The following is a 16,806-nucleotide window of genomic DNA, read 5'->3' on the forward strand; positions in this document are numbered from 1 at the left end:
GTACCAGCCCCATGCATTTCACACAGGCACCCTCCCATCATCCCTCCGTCCAGGTTTAGGCGGAATTACAGTGTAAGTACCGGAAAATCAAAAGTCTTGTGGGGACTTTAAGTTGTCTAATCGAATAGGTCCATTATGGTCCCCAGCACAACTGTTTTACTTTTTTTTTTATAGGACTTACAGAGAAGGGTCCAAAAAGAGAAAATATTCAGGGAGTGGCAGTTCTCTTTGTGAACAGACAGACTGCTTCAAGGGAAGGCAATGCACTCAACTCACTCAAATAACCACTCTTTACAAGGAAGGCATGCAGAAGAGCATCTGTGAACACACAACACACTGCTACAGCTGCATAGGACCTCACCAAGTGGGACTCCTATTAGCTCAGAACAGGAAAGAGGCTGCAATTGACACAAACTCACCAAAACTGGACAATAGAAGACTGGGGAAACATCGCCTGGTCGGACAAGTCTCGGTGTCTGCTCTAACAGTTGGCTGGTAGGTTCAGAATTTAGTGTAAAGACCATGAAGGTGTGGATCCATCCTGCCTCACAGCAGTAGTTTAGGCTGCTGCTGCTGGTGGTGTAATGTTGTGAGGGATTTTTTTTTTTTTAACCAACTGAGCCTCATTTAAACACCACAGCATAGCATACCATCCTTTTATGACCACAATGTACCAATCTTCTGATGAGTACATTTAGCAAGATAACGCACCATGTTGTACAGCTGAAATAATCTCGAACTAGTTTCTTGAGCATGACAATGAGTGCACTTTACTCAAATGGCCTCCACAGTAATAAGATCTTAATGCAATAGAGCATCTCTGGAATGCAGAAGAACAGGAGGGTCGCTTCATGGGTTTGCGGCCCAAAAATCTGAATCAACTGTGTGATGCTGTCATTCCAATATGCCCCAAAACATCTGAGGTACTGTTTCCAGTACCTTATTGAATCAATACCATGAAGAATTCTGAGGGGGAAAGGGCTCCTACCCAGTACAAGTAAGGTGTACCTACTAATGTTAGGCCTAAATACAGATTCAACAATTCTATTTCAGGTTTAAAATTTTAGAATAAAATAAATTTCTTTTGGTATTATGTAACAATATTAAACTGAACTGAAAGAGAGTGTCTGATTTCAGTCATATGTCTTTATAGAGTTCCAGATTAAATAACGAGCCTCTCCACAGTGTGCCAGTTATAATTGTTGCCTTGAAGAGCCAACATATCTGGTGGTTTGCATGCATAATGTGAAAGGAAAAACTGGAGAGCGGCTGAGCTTGCCTTGGGACGTTTCATGACTGCAGGCTTTTGTCACATCCACTAACAATGTCACCCAAATTTCACAATGATGCACAACCTAGGCCTTTAGAAATGCCAGAAATGTCAGAAGAGTTCTAATAATATTAATTATTCTCATTAGTCAGACTTAGATTGATAACATTTATCCCTTAAGCTACTAAGTGAAATGAATGAACACGCAAGATATATCTGAAATTGAACACACAAGCCTTAAAGACGTTATATGTCCACCTAACAGCCTCAGGTCATACAATCTTTGCATTACATGCAGTAGGATGCAATGCTTATGCAACCAGGTGTCATGGCTTAAACTATAAATTTATAATAAATCAGCGAAATGCTTCATTGAGTCAGCTCTCTATGATTGTTTGTGTCTCTGTCTGTGTGTGTTGTCTCAAACTGGTGATTCAAACTTGAAGTGATTATCAACAGTATAATAATATCACATGCTCACACACCGCAACTAATATTGCTGCCTTCCTCCTTTGCAAATTGTCACCCATTCCCCTTCCTTTTATCTTTTCATAAAATCTTTGTTAGAACAAATTGTATCTGTGCTGTCTTTTAGTCTACAGCTGTTTGTTTTTTCTTAAATAAGGGACACTGTTTAAATATGCCTGCAGCTCCTCAGCATATAGATCATTAGGACTCACAATGTAGCACCAGAATGCCACAATATAAACCTGTCAAATACTGAAATTTCAAATTGGATGTTATTAGTTTTACTACAATAACCTCAGCGTCACCTAGAACTCCACAGCAGTGCTCTTATTCTGAGCTATTCATCTTATTCATATTGACTCCTTTACTGACCCATAAACATGTATAACATGAAAGTTGGTTTATAACATTTTGTACAAAATTAATGGGCTACAGTTCAGAGAATGGAAATGGAGTTTCTATGAAACTTGTGAGACAAGAAAAAAAAGAATGCATGCAGTGCAAATGTCAGCCTACATATAAATAAATATGAACATCCAGGCCAAAAATGTCTCTGTAGGCATTGAAGCATATTCAGAAACATGTCTTCCTTCCACTACTGATTAAAGCCATCCTGCAAATGTGGCAGTGCAAAGGTGGAGCAGGAGATAAGACCAAACCTCAACTGTTTTTAGAAGGATGTTTAGACACTGTTGTTAACTCTTTTAATTTTGGTTGGTTTAAGAGGGTGTCACACTGTTGAGAACCACACTGAGGAACACCTTTGTAAATCCATGAAGGTGTGTTGTTCGTCTGCAACAACAACAACACCTTCTTTTTTATTCTTTTTTTGACATGAGAACAAAAGCTGGCTCCACTAACATCAGTCTTATTCCTCTGTGACGTATTCCACGTCTGCACACCCATGCGTGCTGTCTTTGAGCGTTACTTCTTTCATAAAACCATGGGCGGAGCTCTTTTGTATTTTCACGCTGGGCGACATTTCATTCAAGTACAGACATGTGTGAACACTCATATTTACGTGGTAAGCAAACACACCTCATTTTGTACTCTCCTCAAATCACTCATCATGACCTTGAGAAATGGTGGCAGAGGGTGTTTCAAATCTGTACCGTCTCTATTAAAACAAAATTAAAAATTAAATCATATGAGGATAACTGGGAAAAAAAAAAGATTACTGTCAGCAGTGGTTTTATTTGAGTCGCACAAATTTAGTGCTGTAGAGACTTGTCATGTCCAATTTATATCAGTAATTTAATTTTTATTTTAATTTTTGTATTAACACGAGTGTCTTAGTGAAATTAACTGGGGTATGATTGAGATTTTCCATAAAGTGTTTTTTTTCCCCACTTTGGTTTGGATATATCTAAATACTTAGTTACTTTCAAAAGGAATGGTGTCACCTGGTCTTATTTTCTTGCACCTGCAGTGTTAGTGTCTTTATGTTGGTGATAACTCACCCGAAGTATCATAACTGTAGATTTTGAGGAAGATAAGAAGTTGTGCTGTTACAATAATGTGGCATGTAGGGCATTTTAGGTTACACTGAGATCAAACACCACGGTCTGATATGTATAGCTTCTCTTTATTAGCTGATTTAATGCTGTGGACACAGTTTGGAGTACAAACAAATCATACACGTCTTAGCTCTAATGAAATCTAATACATGCAGGTAGCTTTTCTTTGCTGCAAGCTCTTTAGTTTACACTGCTGACGCATCATGTGCAAATGCACCACCGCCGTGACACAGTTAGAGCAGACGTCTAAAGGTTTATTTGAGCCAGTGCTCGGTAGTGTTTGGCACCACACAAAAGATCCGCCCTGTGAATCGATGCAGGCTTGAGGCCTTGAGCAGATCCTTGTCCATGACTGGGAATTTGCATTTAAATTGCATCACCCACACAGCCTGATGCAGTGCACCTGAGGAAGTACAGAAGGAATTGGGATGAGTTCAGGAGCAATGACATACTGCTACTGTATTTGAAATAAATACATTATAAAAAACATAAGACAAGCAACAAAACAACAAATTTGACTCATTCCTTATCTTTCTGCTCCTTACTTTGGATCTAAAGTTGTGATAAGAAACCATGTGATCACATAAATCACTGCGGTGAATTACACAAAATGTGTTTGTTTTTGTCTTTTAAGAGTTGCCTATCTGGACTCACCCTTGACCAACACAGGTGTGGTAGGTGGTATTATATGATGGGCTTGGTCAAAGATTACAGACAAAAACAGGTTGCATTCCACGGTGGGGAGTCTCCTTGACATTCATTGACCAAACAGACCCATTAGCACTCCCATTAGCTGAATTTGCAGTGGATGGATGATTCTCCAGAAAACAGTGCACCTCATAAACTGCTTGCCCCATTGAACGGCCACAGAAGCTCTGAAATGTAATGAAAGCCTACCTGTTTAAAAGCCGCTGAAGACCAGTTCACTTATATTTGATCCAGGAACACAAGTGTGACTGAAGGACAGGTTATATTTGATATTTGGCTATAGATGGATAGTGTGGCGAGTGACAGAAAGACATTCAGACAGGTTGCACTGTGCACTGTGTTAAGTGTGAAGCTTTAAGAATGAAACCCTCTTTTTAAAAAACAACAAAAACATAGTACACATGTTTTCTTATTTGGTTAAACACATTAGACATAAAAACAATGATTTTCACCGAGATGTGTGTATATAGTTCCTTCACCCATGCCACTATCACCAGACTTCTTTTTTTTTTTTGAATTGCAGTAGGGTATATTGTCACTGGAGACAGGTGTACTGCAGTCTTCGCATAACATACATTTTTTTGAACTAGTGCGCACAGAAGTGCATTATCTTAGCACACTGGTGCAACACTGGGCATGTGTATATCATAGTCCAGCCCCGCAAACCCGCCCACCCCTCCCTCTGTGCTTCTTCGGTGCCTCTCCGTCCGCCCGCCCGCAGCAGTCTCCTTCACGGCGAGCTTTCACTACAGAGATGGCTGTGAAAGTGTGTAGATCAGTACTCCTCTTGTCCCGGAGCAGCGGAGCGGTGGCCAGCAGCCGCCCCGCACTTGTTGTCTCTTCACAGCGGCATCATCAGCATATAAGACCGGTAAGTCCCAGGACGTCTGAGACAGCTCCGAGAGAGAGAGACAGAGAGAGAGAGAGGGGTAGGGACCGAGCTGGCGAGGCTGGACCGGAGAGAAGGCAAGCGGGGCTGGCTAAGGAAGTGAAGCTAACTAGCGTCAATATCTCCCCCACTTCATTTATTTCTTTGAGGTCGAGCTTCACGTAAAGGTGAGGCACACGACGAGTCATGATACGTATCCCAACCTGGTGTCGCGTGGATATTTTAATCCACGGTGGGACGTAGAGGTTTGACAGAGAGGCAATGCAGCTTTTTGGAGCACTTGAAACCCATCGACACCCCGCTGCTGCTGCCCCGCCGTTTACTGTAACTAGCCTTCAAACATTCGCCTCTCAAATGCTTCATAACCCGTGATTTAAAAAACAAAACAAAACCCAAAACCCAGAAGAAATCCTTCAACTTTGCAGGCATATGTTAATCCCAGTATCATTCTGATCAGCGAATATGAATTAGAATAAGACCCAGTTTGAGCTTCTAGGTTGCAGTACCTGCTAGGGTTGGTTTGACTGTGGAAGGGTATGGATGCCTTATTTTTTGTGCTTTTGCAGTAAAGGTGTGATTGAGAGCCCGTGGCTGATGGTTAGCCCCATCTCTCTGCTATTACCTGGTGTGTGTTTGTGCAGCAGCAGAAACTCAGAACAATGAACATCTGTCCAGACCTGGAGAGGAAGTTGTGCTTGTGTGTGTGTGTGTCTGCAAGAGAGCTGAAGAGAGTTATCCATAGATGCGCTCAGTGTTTATCCATGCAGGCATATGAGGCTTCACAGGAACATGGAAGTCTGTACTTGGATGATGTCAGACTCTCCAGCCGGCCTGCTGTTTCTCCCCTCCCTGTGGGTGTTTCCCCATTCATCAGGGAAATCCTAGGTATTCCTGCAAGCTGATGCAGGTCTTTTCTTTACATGGTCACTGTAGTAATGGATGCACCCTCAACAATGCTCACAATAACAGGAAGGCAATTGCGTTTACAGAGCTGTCACTACCATGCAATAGTTGCACAGCGTTTTCCTGCCTCTGTCACCCCCGCCCCTCCCCCCTTGTCAGAAGGGGGGGGGTCACAGAGGCAGAGGAAACTGTGAGTCTTTCCAGCAGCAGCCTGAGGAGGGAGGAGAAGCCCAGGATGGGGTTCTGGGAATGTGGAAGTCTTTGCAGTAGTTAGAAGTACTGATGTAATGTTTTGAGAGTTTTGTTGTCTTTCTCTCTATCTCTGACACCATCTTCAGGCACACTTTCCACAGGCCTTGTGAAATTAAATGAGGCTTTCCTTCTCAGTGAAGCAGGCCAGCCCGGAGGTTAAGGAGCTGTCAGAAGAGACACACGCACTCCATATCTCCACACTAGACCCACTGTGAACTGTCTCCCACTGTGAACTATTACAGTGAAAAAATTTGAGTCTGAATTGATATTCTTGGCCTCTTCCATCTCTAAGAAAGCCTTAACTGTTTTAAGCACGTTACTACTCACTGTCTCTTGCCAGAGTTGGCCGCTAATAAGTTTTCATTTTATTTCAGGCTGCCCAGGTTTGTAGCGTTGTTTGTCTGTCATATTGTGTCTCCGTCCAATGAAGCGTTGCTGCGGCGGCCCCTAACGCGGGCCTGTCACTTTGTGACAGCCAAGCCTCTGTATTCATTTGTGAGTCTTCCAGTGGAAACCCTGTTTCGGCACTAGTGTTGATTAAAGCTGCAGTGGGATGCATACAGTTTCCATGCAGGCTGTATGCATACGTGTTTCAAAGAAGACCTAAATATGGTGTCTAGAGCCTAACTAGAAATGTAGAGCTGTGTAATGGCTCTGATGATGGGGCTGCAAAGGAGACAGTGGACTCCATATGCTTGCATTTAACCTGCACTAGATTAATATTGAGCCAGCTGTCATATATGATGCTGCTTTCCTGACGTGTAGTAGGAGTGACGAGTCACTGGGAATATTCCTTGTAAAAGGGTTATAAATCAGTCAGGAGTTTCTGTATTGTGAGATAGTCAATATGTTCATATCTTGCATCTAAAATATATGATTTAATGGAAAATGTGGCAATAAAAGGCATTAAATATTGTTTTTTTGTAGTCATTTACTTACATTAAAGCTCCTATGTTCATTAAAGCTGAACAGCTGGAGACTAGAGCAGCTGGGGCCGGGGGGCCGAGGCCCGCTCCTGGCTTTTAATCCAATCAGTAAAGGAGTAAACTAATTTATCCGTGCTGCCTTCACAGACTCAGCTCTGAACTTGTCCGGATTAGTGTGATAAGAGAGTGACTCTAAGCTTGTGGCTGTGCTAAGGGTGATAAGATAGCTGAATGACTGATAGACGTGTCCGCAATGGCAGTTCCATCAATGTTATTCCACCATTCACGGATAAACTGGTTTCAGACTCAGCGATCCAACATTTACAGACTGAGGAGGGAAACAGGTATATGGTATGAAGTGATGGGGGAAATGTCCATTTGGCTGCCATTTATCTGCTACTTAATGAGTCCGGTCTTCAGTTTGCAGTCAGATGATTGGCAGGTGTATGACCCCATGTTGTGTGAAAAATAACTGATGGCAATTCAGAGACCGTTTGTTTATGACATTTGGGTTTTACAATGATGACCTTCGTTTCTGTTCTCGGATGTTATCACATCATGGCCAGTAACTCAGCAGGAGAGAAGTGATAATAATGTGTGGTCAACATAGCTGATATTGGATTACTATCTATACACAGGGGCGTTTTTAGTGGGATGAGTTTTTCTTGGGTGAGTGGGTGAGAAAGCTGATCTGAGTTTTCTCGCAGGGCTTTCATTGTCTTTGTAAGTGATGGTTATCGTGACGCTAAGTGATTTCACTTTTATAAAGTCCTGTTTTAGTTTTATCATAGATGACCCAAAAACCTAAAAACCTGAAGTGAAACCATGTCAGAAAGATACATGAAAGCAATTCATGCAACACATCCCATATGAAGAATCTGAAAGAACCGTCAGCAGGGCTCTTATTGGTTTGGCTATATTCAGACTGTTTTAAAAGTTTGCAGTGTGACTCGACTTTTAGTCTAAGCCATATCTGTTCCTATAATGAGCTTGAAAAACTGATTAGCCAAGATCACTAGCACCAGTGTTTATGAGTTTTAGATAGTGAGCTTCAGAGTAATGAACAGGAAATAACAACGAGGCAACCAATCTTGTTTTGCCAGACGGGCATGTTAGTTTACCCCGATTCACTGGGAACCTATCTTAGTCAAACGGGTGTCTTGAGACATTGTAACTGGATTCACTACCCACTAACGTATAGACATTGTTCCAAGCTGTGACCCTGCATGCATTTGTGCTAAATGTAGAGTTTGAGTTTTTTTGATTTTGTTTGCATAAAATCTGTCCAAAAATCATCTGGTTATTAACAGAGCAACACTGTGTGAAAGGGCGAAACAGGTAAACCAGATAATAACATGCCGGTTGTGCCAGTTGTTATGTCGTGCCATCCACTCTTCCTGCCAATCCTGATTTAAACGAACAAATAAAGCGGGGAAGAAGTAAATGTTGTTAAAATACACAGCATGCCACATTGACAGTAAAGGATTTCCTCTAAATAGATTTTCCTCATTCCCAAAAAGATATTTACCAAGTTCGTAGTTACTTCCTGAAATCTCTTGATTGTTTTTTTGTTTTTTTTTTTAGAGCAAAAGTGGCTTCTGGGTATATATCATGCGTCTTTATCAAAACAAATCCAGCAATCAGGCCAAGCCGAGCACCCACAACAGTTTAATTTGTTGGGCCAGCTTAAAATCAAAATAGTGCATTTACTCAAGGTTGAGGTAAACGTGCATGTAGCCTAATAAAAGATAAAGAGTTAATTTAGAGATGAGCTGAAAACAAAGAGGTGCATTTCCTCATTTAGTTGAAGCAAAACGTATCTAGGGTGTTAATTATTAAGCTGACATGCCAGTAAACTGGTACCACTGTGGGTTATATTCTGCCAGGGACATGAACTAGTCTGGCTGGGTCTAAATGCGTCTCAGTAACTCATAACACCAGAATGTGGACGCATACTCGCTCTGAAGCTTCAGGCAGTACAGACTTATGTCTCTTTCCTGTCTGTAAGGCTCATGCTGCAGCACCTTTCCTGGCATTTCGTGGCAGTGTCGTGAAAAGATCATGGATTATCTTAACACCAGACAAAATGACAAGTGTGTGTTGTCATCTTATTACGGTGATGAAAAGCTGATAGCTTTAGCGGCCGTAGTAATGACAGAGCTCCTGTCAGCTCTGGTGGCGGTCACCCTGTCGAGTGGTAGCCAGAGTAATTTCCAGGGTCTGCTGTGGTTCAGGAGTTATGTGGCGGATGGGCCTTTTTTCCATCTACAGATTTCGGCAGGGTGACTCACTGTGTCTGTTACAGTTAGGTCGACAAGTTTGTGAAACGGTTCAGCTAAAACAGGAGTGTCAAACATAAGGCCCAGGGGCCAGAATCAACCAGCCAAAGACTCCAATCTGGTCAGCTTAGCAGCTTTGGAAAATGTGAGGGATGATATAAATTTTAGACTTTTAACTGTGTTTTTCAAATTTTCCTACTGAACCAAAGTAAATAAGTCATAGATAAACAATTAAATAACAAAAGCTAACGAAACGTTTTCTGAGATTTTCCAGATATTTTTCCTACAGTTTCAACCCAAAGCAGCATTTCTTCATCAGATTGATGAAGAAATGCTACGTCAACGTCAGTACGTCTCAGTTTTTCTGAGACGTACTGACGTTGATGTAGCATTTCTTCATCAATTTGAACTTGCACTTGTTGTTCTTGTTGTTCTTATATCAAAATCTTTCATAGATTAAATGTGTAGTTAAGCTTATTTACACTGACAGGAGAGTTTGACTGGTCAAAATTTGCTGAGAATTTCATGTCAAAAGCACCTTTAGAAATGTGTTCACTTACAAGAAAATTTGTGATGTGTCCAATACTTATTTTGTGTGTGGGTGAGTGCACGTGTACCTGTGTGCATGTGTGTGGACGTGCTAGGAGGCGAAGCTTCTCACCCGCTGTGTTCATTCACACTGCTTCATATCTTTTAGCAAACTTGCTTTCTAGTTGACGCTCACTGGCCCTTAATGATCCGTGAGCTGCTGGGAGCACAGGCACACGGCCCATAGCAAGAAGCGTGTTTGACTTTTTTTTTTTCTTCTTTCTGAGGTTTGTGTGCGCCCCAGAGAAATCACCCAGTGCTCTCTTTTTGGCTGCTGTCTCTGCCTTGTTAACCCACTGTGGGCTGCCCCACATGGGATTTTTTTCTGTTCCTACTGCTCTATTTACACACATACACTCACAAATGAACATGCAGTAAAAGTTGTGTAACATTACATATGTATGTCATTGTTTGTAGTATAATAAGTACAATTCTGTAAATATAAAAAAAGAAACTTAAGATATTCTTTTCATTTCTCTACAGTTTACTGGCTTCATTTTGGAGAGTATTGCTTTAAAATACAGTCGTAGGTTAGTCCTGTTAGAAGGATGCCGTAGAAGCGTTTGTGTGCCTAATGTTCTAACTACTCCAGCTGTGAATTTTCTAACTACTACGTTCCCCATTACTGCCTTTAAAAAAACAAGGTGAACTTTAGCAAATTCATCGGCATAAAGAGGGAAAAAAACAAAACAGTTTTTAGGCTCTGAGGAGCTCCAATCATTTGCAGCCTGTTTGCTGTCTGCTGTGTTATGTATTTAGCGAGTGTGGTCGCTACTATAGCACTCGATCTGTTTCCTGTTTTGCATTTACCGTGCAGTTATTATTTTAATGATCCAGCACCTTACTGTAGCGAGGATCTGCATGCTTCAGTTATCGCCTCATTACGGTGACGTTTGGCATTGCAATGGGTGAGACTGTCGTGATGGACAAAGTCCTCATTAGTAATCCGGATGGCATTTCATCCTTGAAGTGGAAAATGACTGGCGAACCTCTGCTGTTGGCGTAGACTAATTAGCTGCTTTCCATGTTTCTGTGTGGCCCAGCGTGTCTGCAGTCAGGTCTGAAAAGGACATTAAATTAGGCCAACTTGCGTAATGTGATGATGGATGGAGGCATCGCTTGGTTACCCTCTCTCATCTCAGATCGGGGGGCTTGTGGCATCCTCTGCCAGGAGGGCAGGTTGCTACTAGAGCCCGAAGGCCATCAGCTGCCCTGCCTTTCAGGCCATTAGTTATGAGATTGGTCTCATTATTGTGACAAATCAGTGGGAATGCTGGGTCCAAATGAGCAGTGTAAATTAGACCGGGCAGATTTAGCTTGTGTGAAGGTCGGCTTTACCCGAATTCGTCAAAAAATATGTGACAGTTATGGGAAACGGTTTCCAGACTCGCGTGTTGCCCCGTCACTTTGTTAACCTATACTTCACTTTTGCTGCGCTGAAATCATTGCTTTGTCCACAGTCATTTTCATGGCATCGTCATGCGTAACCGGGGTAAATTCTTACCTGGATCTTACCTGGACATTTGCAACCTGTCACAAACCAGTTCAGAAGAACTATGAAGAGTCTGGAAAATACAGCTTGGGTTGACCTTTCCTTCTGGAAATATTGATCGGGTATAGCATCGTTTATTCAAGTTCATGGTGAATTAAGAGCAGCTGCAGAGTTGGATGGATGTTGTGTAGACACATTGACAGTCTGGGGTGACAATTAAATAAAAAAAAGAAAAGAGTGGGTGCTTTCATTTCATTAGGATGTAAATTGCACCTCATGAGTGCAGTCTTTCTCCTCCTTTTGCAAGACTTTTGTTTGCATATGACCATGGAGTATAAACGTCTCACAGCTGCTTCCTGTATCTTGAATTTCTCATATCAGTCCAGTCATTGTTGGATTCTCTGAGCCGAGCCTGCCCAGTATTACTTTCTAGAGTTTATAAATGACAGGTTTAGAAATTACAGTTTTTCAGTGAAACGCAGAAAATAACCAGGGTGGTGTGAGGAGAATCGCGACTGCTCGACAGGCAGCAGGAAAGAAGAAACTGGGATATCAGTCAACTGTGAGGCAGTTCTTAATTACAAATGGAAGCATGTGCGACTGAGCCCCGCTTTGCTGATGGAGTAACGTTTGGAAAGTGGTTCAGAGGAACGTTGGGAATCTATGATGTGAGGATTCCCTTGGCCTCAGGCTCACCTTTATTTCACAGAACAGAAACTAGCTGCTTCCCTTTACAACTTTCCCATTACTTGGACAGCAGAACTGGAAAGATTCCTGCATGTGTCTAACTCTGGAACCGTCTTTGCTTCGAAATTGGAGTTTTACTCAGAAGATCATTATCCAGTTCCCAGGAAACTAGTAGATGTATAAATAAAACAAAAAATATTGTTGCTTGGAAGCACTTTTGTGACTTCCAGGGTACCTTTTCAGAATTTATTTTGCATAGCTTTAGATGCACACTTCCACACGGACTCTTTCATGCATTGGTAAAGTAGCACATTTTACATGCCTGACAAAGCATAGTAACTTTGTAAATTATTTATGTATATATTAGAGTCTCTTGGAGGAATAGGTAGTACATTACTGGCCATTCACTGCACAGTTGTGCTCCTTTAAGTTATAGTTTAACCAAAATAGAATAAAAGATTTTGGAGGCAGCCCTTGAAAGCCAACTAAGGCGTACAAATGACTCAGTGGATTCACTTTCCAAGCGGAATCCCGACAAACTTAAACAAGGCTAATAGCACTCTTAATTACTCGGGCCCCTCACGACGGCACACACACAAACACTCGCACAAGCTCATAAGCAGTCCTTTTGTTCCTGCTGGATCGATGCTCGGGGTTAATGGCACGAGAGCTTGACGTTTTCGAGCTGGCTGCACGTCTTTTGTCCCGGTGATTTTTAGCGTGTGAGCCAATGTCTCCTCTGATAAAGCCAGCTGACCTCTGAGACGCACAGGACCTAGAACTGCTGGGGGGAAATTTGCATGTGTTTCAGAGTTTATCTGTATGACAAAACCTGCTCGTGCTGTGTTACTAGTGAAGCGAGGCCTTCACCAGTCATGGCTAAACAGGATACGAGGGCCACTGTGACATTATCCTTGTGTCGAGGTCATTGCGGGTAGTGGTAGCGCGTGTCGACCTAAGAGAAATTGTCTCCTCATGGTGGCTTAGTGTGGCGTGATGTCTGCTGGTTGTTGTTTCTTTTCAGGCATTGCCTCTATTTGCTCCTTTTACCCTCACGGTCGCCATGCATTAGCCACAGCTGTCAGAACAGAGTTTTGTAGACTTCCGCTCATGTACTGATACTTAATGCTTTGGGCCAAAAGCAAATTAAAGAAGCGCTCAGATTTGATGTGCGTCGTCCTCAAGAATATTCTAGCAGGGAAGATTATGTAAAAAGTCTATTTGTTTACACAAATACAACTATTTTTAGAGGAGTGCTTTAAAAGCACACTTCAAGATTCACATGATTTTAAACAAACAAATAAAGACGACCAAGAATGTTGTATTATTTTATTATATAATAAATCAATCCTTATCTCATATTAAATCAATTGTACTGTGGACTCCAATAGATTTGGAGGCTGCGGAAGTCCTTACTTTTCAGAATAATCTCATCTTCCTCTCGTGTCCTCAGCTTGTGTGTTTCTTGAGCTTCATTTGTGCTTGCTCTTCTTTTGTAGCACTCGCTAGATAGTTGCTGGAATAAGTACCATGATGGCAACTTTATTGCCATCTGCATGCGTGACCACGTGACGGGAATGAGAAGAAGGAAAAAGGATGTGTAGAGTGTGAGAGCAGAACTGTGGGGTGCCATAACGTTCATAATGATCTGTTTCTGCGAGGCACGAGCACGAAAGAAATGAAAAATTAGCTTGCTTTATGTTATTATGCATTAAATTGCCAAATCTGATTTAATTATTCAACAATTTAGCACTTGTTCCCCCAGAGCTCCAAAGGGCTGACTCGCAAACTTCAGTTCTGGCCCCGTTTGCTTTTGCACCACCAGCCCGCTCTCTGTCTGAAATGAGCCGCCTGTGTTTTGTGAAGGATGCTTATGACCTCCCCATTACACCACTAGAAGTCAAGATGTGAGCTTCAGCTGAGATTGATCAGAGTCTGAGCACATCCGGGGAGTCAATGAGCCCCATAAAGCAAGACACTCTGTTCGGCCTGGCGCCCAGTTTGTTTGCACTGTGATTACCCATATTGTACCGGTGCCATGGTAGACACAAGCGCACACATGGGGGTTTCACCATGGAGAAGACAAACAAAGATGCACACCTCTGTCCAACAATGGACTCCAATCCCTCAAGTCCCATTGTTATATTTATAATAGGCTGGAACAGATAGAGACAAATATATCTTCACCAGGACACAGCAAGGGCAGCTTAGTAACCTAAGCTCTTTTTTTTTTTTTTTTTTTTGTGTTACTTTTTGTGTCCGCGCATGGCTTCACAAGCCCTAATTCTAACAGTTTTCCTGCTGATAGAAGCCCCTCTCCTCTGAATTCTCAATTGCTTGTTTTAAATGAATCGGGAGTCTGAGCTTTGAGCCTTGTCTCTTTTAATTAACTCCTATATCAGCACTAGTGGGTCAATGACTGGAGACGCGTGTGGATTAAACATAACTGATCCAGAGAGCTGAACTGAGGTATTGGACATGAGACAAAGCACGGAGGGGTTATGTGGTACACTATGGGTGGAGTTTTAGAGGCTCGTTCAAACCAACAGGGTCACTGTAATGGTGCTCTATACTTCTGCGTGATCATGAGGTTTTGACCTGATAATCTCATTATGATGATATTGTGCCAAGCGTCACGGGGCCTGTGAGATATGGCCAAATTATAATATCACACTATATATGAGTCAGAGAAGTGTTAATGTATTGCTGCTGTTGATAAACTGTGCATTAAACACTGTTGAGTGTTTTTGATTTATTCTTGTACCCTCACTGCTGACCACATCCCGTTCAGATTAATCCATCTAGTCTCCTTTTCGCTGGATGAACGGCTCTTTTGAGGGATTGGCGTATTATCAGCTCAGCAATAGTGTTTGTAGTAATATGGATGACACACTGTCAATATCTGCATTTCAAGTATTTATTTTCAGGTGAATGCAAGAGCACGACTGGAAACCAGATCTGTGTGCCGGTAACACGAGATTGTTCTTTGTCGAAAACTTTGTATTATGCAATGATTTACAAGCTCGATGGCCCGGGTGGCTCAAGTTGATATCCCACTGGGCTGAAAAACACTAGGTAATTTTTTTGAGATGGAAACCTTTTAGATAGAAACATAAAAAAAGCATATAACAGGAATACAGAACCAGGCAAATGTTGTAATTTAATACTTCACCTGTTTAGCTGCTGTCTATGTTCCTGCTAGATCAATATTTAACACATGAGAACAGTGTTAACAGTGATTTTGTGCTTTCTAGCTGGTACAGAGACAACTAAACCCCTACTGTGCGTGCAGAGATGCACCTAAACCGATACAGCTCCATTATGCTGTCTGTGCCGCACACTTAGTGTTATAGCGGCTGAAACATTAATTGAATGCAGCATTAACACCCCCCCAATTGCCTGCTGGTTGAAGTCGCTGGGGTTAACAACATTTCCAGCAGAAGCTCTAATAATATATAATGTCATATTACACATTCTTATTGCCCTGTCTACAATTTTTCATTTAATGTGTGCATAAACTATACAAAACTTTGTAAATTTAAAAGCACTATAAAGCAGTCCTGGCCATTAGCTTGAAACAATGATCATAATGAATCAATACATTCAAAAATTACTCTTAGTTGGCAGATGCCTTGCATGTATATTGTCACCTGATTCAGATTCATTGGCCAGTGCATCACGGCCTACTCGCCAATCCTTTGCGCTGCTTTAGAAAACGGTGTTCTGTCCTCTTCTTCTATGGGAAAAGTCAGAGAGGACTTAGAGGAGACGACGTGTGAGAGATACAATCTTCTCTCTTCTCAAAGGCACCTCTGGGAAGCAGGGCACTGAGTGAATTGCTTATGTAAATAGCTCTGCTGCTGTAATCCATTGTTGATGATGCCTTTGACTGCAAGGCTGATTTTTAGAAATGCTTTAGTTCTTTGGATCAAAAGAGCGCTTTACCTTTTGACTCTTGACAGCAGTATCAGGCCGTCAGTTCAAGACGGAGCATTTAATAGTAGATCAGCACCTTGGATCAGTGGAATAAAAGAATTGCAACTCAACAAGTCTTGTTAGCTGTCGCTGAGTAACTGTGTTTGCCAATGAAAACCGACATCCGTAATTGTTGCTTTCGGTCATTAAGTTAATGCAATGCTGTTTGCAGGAAAGTGTCTTCTTTATAGCGCAGCTGCGCTGTGATAATAATATGTGTGATGTTCATGCGGGCTAATGCTAATTAGCAATAGCTGCACGATTCAAGAAGACCTTTCCCTCGAGCTGTGAGAGTGTGTTCAGGCTGTGGCTGTTAAAGGCAGAGATGCAGAGGCCCGTGAGATGCTCAAATGATGGGATCAGGCTGTGCATTGTCTGCTACAGCAATGCAGTGCTAGTCCAGCACTTTGTTCTGTGACAGGCATGGAAGGGGATGTTTATTAATTTATACACATGTAACTGTGCCCCCCCCCCCCCCCCCCCCCCCCCACACACACACACACACACATATATATGTCATAGACATTTGATGTACATTGTGGTAGAAGCTGCTGACCTTAAAAAAACATTCATGGCGTTTTCATCGTTATTCCACACACGGAGGTCAAAAAGCAGCAGACTGTGAGTCCCGTGACCTTCTGTCAGAGGAGGTTAGCGATGACCCTCGCTGCCTTCTGTCTGCACTCTGCTGTCTGCCGTCGTGCATGTGTGCACATCCTGCCTGCCTCGCATCGGTTCTGAACACAGAAGCGAGCGTCTTCCAACTTCACTCACATAAAACCTGCTTTCCTCTTGTGAGGCTGGAGAGTGTTAGTCAGATGTTTGTGTGAACGCTCGTTTAAAGACTTTGTT

The 16,806-nt window shown here is 42.2% G+C and overlaps 1 protein-coding gene across 3 annotated transcripts in view; it reads left to right on the forward strand.

Moving 5' to 3' along the window:
• The first annotated feature begins 4,658 nt into the window (after nt 1-4,658).
• The window catches only part of mcu (mitochondrial calcium uniporter), a 59,425-nt gene continuing 47,277 nt past the window's right edge, over nt 4,659-16,806 (forward strand). For 2 of the 3 annotated variants that reach the window (XM_040001648.1, XM_040001649.1), the window contains exon 1: nt 4,659-4,834. In XM_040001648.1, the coding sequence (XP_039857582.1) occupies nt 4,718-4,834 (117 nt within the window). In that variant the 5' untranslated portion in view covers nt 4,659-4,717. The remainder of the gene's footprint in view (nt 4,835-16,806) is intronic. The other variant, XM_040001647.1, reaches the window with a different exon arrangement.

This window comes from Simochromis diagramma, unplaced genomic scaffold (genome assembly GCF_900408965.1).
Source record: "Simochromis diagramma unplaced genomic scaffold, fSimDia1.1 OVJJ01000421.1, whole genome shotgun sequence".
NCBI lineage: Eukaryota > Metazoa > Chordata > Actinopteri > Cichliformes > Cichlidae > Simochromis > Simochromis diagramma.